This window comes from Notolabrus celidotus, chromosome 2, assembly GCF_009762535.1.
Source record: "Notolabrus celidotus isolate fNotCel1 chromosome 2, fNotCel1.pri, whole genome shotgun sequence".
Lineage (NCBI taxonomy): Eukaryota > Metazoa > Chordata > Actinopteri > Labriformes > Labridae > Notolabrus > Notolabrus celidotus.
This window is the reverse complement of record NC_048273.1, coordinates 38,056,185-38,065,608: the sequence shown is the minus strand read 5'-3', so window position 1 is coordinate 38,065,608 and position 9,424 is coordinate 38,056,185. Positions and strand designations below refer to the sequence as shown.

The 9,424-nt window shown below is 41.0% G+C and overlaps 1 protein-coding gene across 3 annotated transcripts in view; it reads left to right on the top strand.

Annotated features, from left to right (window-relative positions):
- Window positions 1-498: 498 nt before the first annotated feature.
- Window positions 499-9,424, top strand: part of herc2 (HECT and RLD domain containing E3 ubiquitin protein ligase 2) — a 78,184-nt gene continuing 69,258 nt past the window's right edge. For all 3 annotated transcript variants that reach the window (XM_034702020.1, XM_034702019.1, XM_034702018.1), the window contains exons 1-4: window positions 499-618; window positions 2,366-2,474; window positions 6,008-6,101; window positions 8,302-8,433. In XM_034702020.1, the coding sequence (XP_034557911.1) occupies window positions 2,403-2,474; window positions 6,008-6,101; window positions 8,302-8,433 (298 nt within the window). In that variant the 5' untranslated portion in view covers window positions 499-618; window positions 2,366-2,402. The remainder of the gene's footprint in view (window positions 619-2,365; window positions 2,475-6,007; window positions 6,102-8,301; window positions 8,434-9,424) is intronic.

Below are 9,424 nucleotides of genomic sequence, written 5' to 3'. Positions count from 1 at the left end.
TTTTTTAATTTTATTAAATTATATTGTAATGTATTGATATTGAGTTATATTCCCTCTAAATGTTACCATGGATGGGGGTGGTGCGGGATTATTTTAATCAGTATATGTCATCACTGTGAATTATTACTGTTGTATTGAAAAATTCATTGGTAAACTTTGTTTAAACAAAATAATCTCTCAAGTGCACAAAATGATTCAATAAAGGTTTAAAAATATAAGCTAAAGATAAATTATCTGAGGAAAAAAAACACCCTTGTTATCTGGGGAAACGCTGCCCCCTGGCGGAGGTTCTGCCCTCACTCACAGGCCACCCCGCCCCTCCTATGTCCCGCCTCTAGTACAAAACAAGCGCTCCTTTCATGACACGGGCAGGCACGAGCGGGCGGAGTTAAATCTTTGACCGACGGGACGGAACCCTTCACATAAGGAACCCCGCCCCCGCGTGCTGTTTAGGTGTTTATAAATCCTGTTGAATCTCTGAGTTCAGACTACGTAATGTGTTTCCATGCCTCGTGCCCTAGTCCTCGACCTGCCAATCAAAACCCTGATGATGAGCGTCCTCCTGTTAATGCAGCAAAGCAGCTGAGGGGACGAGAATAACCCGAGAACAGACCGCAGGTAAGTCTGAAATGTCAGCTTTTCTTCAGTCCCCGTTAGTGTCTCTATGCTGTCTGGAACGTCGTCTTGTTGTGTGCAGTGTCATGTTGTAGCAGCTTGTCTGGGAGGAGAGGTGGTTTTAACGTTAGCATGCTAGCTGTCCACCAAGCTAAGTAGGTAGCATTAGCCTCCAAGCTAATGTGAACGTTCCCGAGCATTAGGTGTTTTAAAGGCAGGATGCTGTGTCAGTGTGTTATACTCCTCCCTGGATCAGTGTTTCTGTATCATATGATAACCTTTTATAAACACTAAATCAAGGTTAACATACACTGTGCCCTTGCTAGCTTATATTGCTACGATATTCTCGTTTTCCCCTAAACGTCTCGTTTTACTGTCAGATGCATCTTTGGCCTTAAACTGCAGCTTTTATCATGTTATTAAAGTTAATGCTGCTGTTTAAATGTCTAATAATATCTTATCATTAAAGCACAGAAATGCAGGTATAGCTGCATAACATAGCAGTTATAAATGCAAAAGGTTAACTATGCTAAGGTGTGTTTTTAAACCGTTATTATGATTAAATGATCCAAGTATAGATGTGACACAGACACTCTGCATGAGTGTTTATTTAAAACCTGTGGTTCAAAGTGGTGTGCTTTAATCCCATGTTTGCCAGCTGGTGTTGGACTTCTCTTTTGTTTACATTTTGATAATAATTATGGTTGCTTAAGCTGACATTTACTGACAGTGTAGTGTGACCACTAAGGTTTAAATATTAATATTAAATAATGTTTTTTCTATAATTGTAAGAATACTGCTAACAAACACAGAAAGGATCATGCTTACTCAGGCTGCAGTGAATTAAACCATATTAATGTGGTGTGTTTTTATGAACGTGTATACATTCATTTATATTTAATGATTTAACACAAAACAAACACATCTCTAATCTTTAACACACTTCAGCAATTTACCAGGCTTTATACAAATGTCATATTTTTTTAAGATCATGATATCAATAAGAAGTGTGGGAAATTAGCATCTAATAGAAACTCTGTTGTTATGGATCTAGTGTGTTTATATTAGATGTTTAAGTGTATTAGTCTGGGAGGTCTGGTCCACAGGTTGGCTCTCTCAGCACCAGTGATCTCCCTTAGCTGGTGTCATCAGCTGATAGAGTCTGGATGAGGAGGAGGGGTCTTCTGGTTCAGTTACATTTTGCTCACAATAGGGTCAACACCTTAAGTTTGCTGTCTTTGTACAGCTTTGAATGACTGTTTGAGTTTGGGTGCATGAGTTTCTTATTTAAAAATGGTCTACTTTGTCTTATCTTTCAGAAAACACAAGGTTTCTTCTTTTATTTTATTTTCTTAAGGGCAGTTTTTGTTAGTTTGCTACACGGCGACCCCCGTCCGTCCGGTTTTGTTAAAGGGAGACGTAACACAGTGTATAAGCTGAAATAACCCACAGAGTCAATAATCTATGTGCTGTTCTTCCTTCTTTTTACACATAACCTGCATTTGCAACAGGTTCCTATCCAAAAAGCCAGACTCTTCATCACTAAACGATCACTGATTAGTCTTCAGATTCAGATTTTTGTGATCTGTTATCCCCCCTCACTTTATAATCATATTATGAACCAACAGTGTACCCTCATTGATTTTAAAGCACTCTTTCATGTCACTTACCCCCAGCTGCTTCTAACCTTCCAGTGACTTTTTAATTCTTCCAACATTATAACGTAGCCTTTCATCTCTTTCCTCTGCAGGTTGGCTGCGTCTGCAGCCAGGAGAGGGGAGGGGAAGATGCCTTCTCCATCTTTTACCCTCGATGCTCAGCTGAGATTTCATGACAAATGGCTGAAGATAGACTTACAGGTATGGTACATATAGGAAGGAGTCATGTTGTAATGACTACTTTTTCATATCAAGAGGTCAACATGTTCTTGTGTGGGTTCGGTCACATGTAAGAATCTGTGGAGTCTGTGAGCGTTTCTCATGTTTACTTCACATTACATTGTCTTCTGTGGGCTAAGAACAGCAATCAATTAATCAAGTATCGATTCATTGAGGGTTAAGAACTTACTCGAAACACGCATTTTTGCTTTCAATTTTCCATCACCTGGAACAAACATCATGTGGTCTCATATTTGCACACAGCGGAGACGCTCAGCTGGCGGCTGCGGCTGTGCGTCAGGTCTCCATGCGCGCTTTGTAAAGAGGATCACGAAGGCTGACAACTTTAAACAGGACATTTCCCACCTTTAGATAGAAAGCCAACAGACTGGTGGGAATTGCTTGTGCGCTATGTTTGCAGAGCAGCAACATCAGAGCCGTCTGGGCTTTTCTGCAGCTGGACTGAGTCTGACCCGGTTGCCCTCCCGGCTGACACCTGACCGAATACTAGGGATGTACATTTTAAGTATTTTCCGTGATCGATTTTTGGAAATGTTGACGATCAATTATCGATTAATTGATAAAAAAAACCATTATTATTCTTACGTCAAAAACATGGCCAAATACGTTGTTTTCCCCCTAAATTATATTTTCTACAGCAACAAAATGCAAATAACTGACAGGATTGAATACGGGTACACGTTTGACACGCAGAATATCAACGATCAGGCTCATTAAAATATTCTCCGCGGACATAATCTTATAAATTGAAGGCTCATAATACTAACAGAAAAGTACTTCAGACTCACAGAGTCCAGTTTTCTGTCTACTCGTTCTTATTGAGAAAAATAAATGTGTGTATTCAATCAGGTATCAGCAGAGAGCGCAACTGGGTCATAATCAGTCCAGCTGCAGAAAAGCTCAGACGGCTCTGATGTTGCTGGTCTGTAAACGTAGCGTACCAGAATTTCCCACCTGTCTGTTGCCTTCGTATCCAAAGGTGGGAAATATCCTGTTTATAGTTGTGTACCTTCGTGTCCGTGTCGTTGTTGGCAGCAGTTTTGTATTGATCCTCTTTTAAAAAGCGCACGTGGAGACCTGACGCGCAGCCGCCAGCAGAGCATCTCCGCTGTGCGCAACACCTTTAACAGCTGATTCACATCTAAACATGCTTTAAACTTAAAACACCTCCCTGATAGATGAGTGTAATATGAGACCACATGATGTTTGTTCCTCGTGACGGAAAATTGATAACAAAAATGCGTGTTTCGAGTCATTTCTTATCAATCAATTAATCGATAATCGATTAATTGTGGTCATTCCTACCGAATACACATGTTTATTTTTCTCAATAAGAACGAGTAGACTGAAAACTGGACTCTGTGAGTCTGAAGTACTTTTCTGTTGTATTGTGAGCCTTCACATTATAAGACTATGTCCACAGAGAATATTTTTATGAGGCTGTTTGTTGATATTCAGTGTGTTAAACATGTTGTACATGTATTCAGTACCGTCAGTTATTTGCATTTTATTGCTGTGGAAAATAAAATTTAGGGGAAAACAACATATTTGGCATTGTTATTGAAATAAGAATAACAATTTTTTTTTTTTAATTGATTAATCGATAATTGATCGTTAACATTTCCAATAATCGATCACGGAAAATACTTAAAATTTGCATCCCTAATTTTTTCACTGCGTTTAGTTTTTTTAAGAAGTTATTTTTCCAGCATTTTTGTCTTTTATTAGACAGCACGGCTGAAGAGAGGCAGGAAATGTGGAGAGTAGAGAAAACATGCAGCGAAGGGTCGAGGCCAGAAGTCAAACCAGTGACCGCTACGAGGAGGACTATATGGAGCGCTTTCACCTCTAAACCAAACCGGCTCATCATATACACTTTGTGTCTAAGCTCTTCACATAATGACAGTGTTGTATCATAATAAGGACATACTGCAAAACCTTTAATCTGATTGTGGGAGAAATGATTGTAAAGGCGATGATTTGCCATTCTTTTTTTTTTTTTGAGTTATATTTTTTGAGTTTTGCACCTTTTTTATTAGAGAGGGGAGGACAGTGGATATAGCTGGAGACAGGGAGAGAGAGTGGGCGAATGACATGCGGGAAAGGGGCGGCAGGCTGCAATCAAACCCGACCAACCACTTCATGGGCTTAATTTAGATTTAGATTTAACCATTAGGCCAAATCTGCGCCCAATAATTTACCATTCTCACTCACACGGTTCAGGTATCGTACCACTCATGCCACACATCAGTGTTTTAATTTAAGAATAATATGGTGCTTTAAACAGATTCCTCTCTCAATTTGACTCATTGCATCACTACTTCATGGCCCTAATGACATCAACCTTGCACTTGACCTTTTACGGTCATTTTGTGCTCCCCAGTTAATCAAATATTGTGATGCATCATTATGATTGTCTTGTAACTTGTCAATCATCGCAGAATCACTGTGTCTTGATTATGCATACTGATGGCAATGTTTCAGGTGTTGTGTCTTGAATGACCTTGCAGTTCCCACCCCAGCTTTAACACTTAGGTCTTACTGAAACTGAACTGGTCTTTTATTCCAAAAATATTTCCTGTGCATCGCTGAAAAGTGAACCAATGTTACAACAGCTTGCATTAACTTCCAGAATCCTGCTGCTTTAATACGATCACAGACAAAAAGAGAGTCAAACTAAAGGGAATACATTTGTTTTAATAACATGGAACACCTAATCGCCCAAGATGTGTCTGAAACCAGTGTCCTGCATGCTGTGTCAAGTCTGGTGCACGGATGATTATTGTTTTCTCGTGATGATAAAGGAGGTGAAGCTTAGAAAATAACAGTAGGTGCAGTGATAAGGTATTTAAAAATACACGAGGATCTTTGTTGTGAAAACAAACACAGGTCTGTTGTTATTATGAAGTCTTTGAATAATACATGATGGATTTGGAAAAGATGGGAACACAACTCTCTGACTTTACTCTCTCATCCTGAAAAGTTTATCACTTCAAAATGAGGCCTAAAGTTTCACCACAGTGTCAGGTTTTCCCCAGCGTTGGTGTTGAGTGTCTGGTCTGGTGCAGTCTGTTTGCTGTCATCTCTGTGCTGACATGTTTTTGACATTGAGGACATTAGATCTTAGAAATCAAGAGCGGGCTTGGCTTTCAACTTGTCAGTATTTCTTAGAAAGGCAGAGCATGATCAGGAACCATTCGGATGATGACACAATGACACATTTTACAGCTGATGTGTCTGTAAATAAGTCGGAGCTTACTTCACTTATATTTGGTATTTGTTTGCTGGTGTTAGTTTTCTAAGTTGGTCAAATTACACACATTGAAACAGTTATTTTCAAACACTTACAAAAACATCTAACCCTGGTTCATTGAGGCTGTAACTCCAGTCCTTTCATAACGTGATAATAGCCCGACCGTGACGTTCTCCAAACACATCCCGACTTTATGAGTGTACTGTGCTGATTTCTGTCTCTCTCTTCCTTTCTTTTGCAGCGGGCATTCTCTCCGGAAGGTCTGAGTGAGATGTGGAATGAAATGGTAAAAGATGAGGAGATATCATTCAATGGAGAAGAATCTGCTCACCCAGGTATGGCACACACAGATCCCTGCATCCAATAACCCTCTATGTTGTTGTTACAGATTTACACAGTGCTGCCATCTGTTTATGAAAGCCAGCTATATTTTAACTCCCTGTCTTAGGATGATATGTGAGCAGGTGACAGGGTTGAGATGAATGTCGGACATGGGTTGAACAGTAGGAAAGGAGACAGTCTCTGCCTTTTCTTTTTCTCTTTCCTGAACTGGAAAGCATCTTCAGGTCAGGGAGGGATGTGAGGAATTCATAATACCATGAAAAAAAGAAAGAGACTCAGACTGTGTGCTCTGCTAGGTGTTGTCAGGAATACATTTACTGCGAGGTGAGTTTGTGTCAAGACATTTCATGCACAAACATAGTCGACCCCTCTGAGATGTATTACTTAATTCTCAAGCTGTTTACTGTGCATGCAGCAGGGTGACCCCTCAGTCCTCCTGACACGGTTTCTGTTAGTCGTTCCAAAGTGCAGGACTGCTACCATCATGAGGCAGCTTCTCTGTCTGCCCCTCTGGTACGTTGTGCTCCGGCATCCGGCAAAAATAGAAGTCTTGTGTATCTGATCCGGAGGGCTCCGACCTGCCGGATCAGAGACGCAGCCGGAACGCAACAGAGTGGAACCAGTGGAAGTTAACACAGTGACTAGAATAGAAACCTATCAGATCCGGTGCTGTGACGGATCAGTGACGGACCTGACACGGATCTGATGGAATTTGGCTGAAAGGCTCTGGGAGCAGCTGGATGTGTTGATATCTTTGGACATAAAATTAGGACCTATCTCTCTGGCCTGGCCTTTGGTTTTAATTAATTTTTTTATTTATTGTTGACATTGATTTAATTTAGTCTTCACTTGTTCTGAATTACTTATCAACTTGGCCATTATCTGAGTCTCTATCTGCATTTTGTTCTGATATAAACTGTAATAAACGTGCTGTACAGATAGTGTTATTGATTGATTAATTAAGATAGGAGGAATATACTGTTGAGCTCATAACTTTAGATACCCTGGAAGAATTTATGGTTTCTTTGGTAGTTTCTGTTGTCATTATGATATAAAAAGAGTAAACACAGTTGTTTGATAAAAATTTTGCTTCACCTAACCACTAACCATGAGTGAAAAAAAAGTTTTTCTCTTATCATTCATATCCTCTGAAAAATGGCCCAAAAAATCCCAAATTCTGCCAGGGTATGTAAACTTATGAGCACAACTGTATCTTCAACCTGCAATAGTTTAGCGGTAAAATCAAACTTTTGTGGAAGTTGAAAAAGTTCCTCTTGCTCACCATCCTCCTCCTCCTCGCTCATGAATAGTTTGAGAGTTAAATGAAAATAACAGCTACACCAGCCCCTTTCACACTGCTTGTTAAAGATGCAAACGTATTATCTCACCTTCAGTGTAAATGTCCCAGAGTTTTAATGATGGGGCAAAGAAATTCAGCTGCACTCTGCATTGGAGGTGGTGAAAGAAGCAAAATAGTGTCACTAGCCCTTTAAAGTATGATGTATGCACCCCTGTAATATCTTCAACCTGGTGAGACTGGATCACTGTGAGCTAGTGGAATAGCTTTGTGTGTGCATGTCTGAGTGTGTGTGTATGTAAAGCTCCCACTGTGTGTTTACATCTCGTGCTTCTGCAATGTAAAATAACACACTAGAACGCCAATATTGCGCCGCTGCAGTGGGATCAATTTGAAAGTCCAAAGGTGTGATGGGATAGGAATACTGTAAACATGAGGCATGAAGTTATGGTGCTAGTTGAGTGTTTGAGTGTGTGAGTGTGTGAATGTGAGGCTCGTGCTGCTTGTTTACATGCCATGACACTCGTGCTTCTTGCAACCCTATTGAGCAATGTAAATTCTCACTGGATCAACAATATTGTGCAGCTGCAGGGTTCAGTGTAAAAGTAGAAAGATGTAGTGGCAGCAGGCTTCATCACGTGTTGTTTACATTTTTCCAATTGAAGATTTCCAAACCCTCTTCACACCAGTGAGCGATCTCATCTCCTCCTTTTGCTTTGTCATCACTGAAAGGATGGTCCAGTGTATCCTCTCTTCCTTTAGCACTAAGACAAATAGTCTCTCATCATGGGTGTCACCTACATACTTCAAAGAAACCTCAATCAGTTTGAAAACTTGTAAATGAAAATGACTCTGACTTTTTGTCTCATTGTTCGAATGTCTTGTGGTCGTTTCAGAGGACTGCACTGACTGCTTTGGAACTCAAAAGAAGGATGAACCTAACGACAAAGAGAAGAAAGACGAGGAGGAGACATCAACATCTGTGCATCACTCAATCATAGAGACCTGGGACTGGGGGCGGCAGCCAGGTGAGCAGGCCAAATATTCCGTTGTGGGGGGACTACAACATGTCAGCCATGTTGTCCTGTGATTGCTCTTGTTATTTTACGCCTCTCTGTTTCCAAGTGGGGTAATTAATACCACGGTGACAGCAGATGGTTTCACAACACCTAAATGTCAACTAGATGCAATGATACTGACCGTTTCAACACATGGCCACCCTCTCTGTTTATCTATTTCACGTCTGTCAGGCCCTGCTGACGCGTGCATGTTTTTCTGGCACGTGAGGCATTGAAACTCTGAAATGACAAGTCGCAGTCTGAAGGTCTGAGCGGTTATTTTTACCCCTCAGAGGGTAATCTTGGTAGGCGTTATGATGTGGTCCTCCACGGGGTAGCAACTCTCACCCCTGGCTGTGTTTACAGGCGGCACTGGGTGTGACGGAGTCATGGTGGTGGGAGATAACATGGGTGGGGGTGACATGAGGGAGGAGGGACGACATGCAGAGCAAAAACATGCTTTGCCAGGAGCCACTCGGCCACTCTTCTGTTTTTTCACAGAGTGGGGCAGGAAGTCACACTGGCCCCTTTGTACAGTGAGTGTCACTTGATCACTACATGGAAGAGTGCTCTGTCATTGATGCTTAAAGTTCAAACAGCAAACTTCCTGCTTTTCCAGTGAGTGGTCAAATATCTGGATTTGTTTATCTTAACTGTCAGAGGACATAACCAATCTGCTGCTACAAGAACACACGACAAACATGCTCTGTGAATTTATCCTCCTCTCTTTTGTGTCTTTTATCTTTTTATAAAAAGTGTACCAACCTCTGTGAGTCAGGTAGGTCTTCAGCTCCAGCCCCTTTAAAGCCATGAGTATTACATAATGACCAGTTAGAGACTTTGTTTGACTGGGATACATATCTGACCTGACAGCCAAGCACAGCTGACTGCGGAGAGGCTCGTACAACCTCAGGCCAGTTTGGCTTATAAAGCTTAAGTGGATTTCAGACCTGCTATTTTG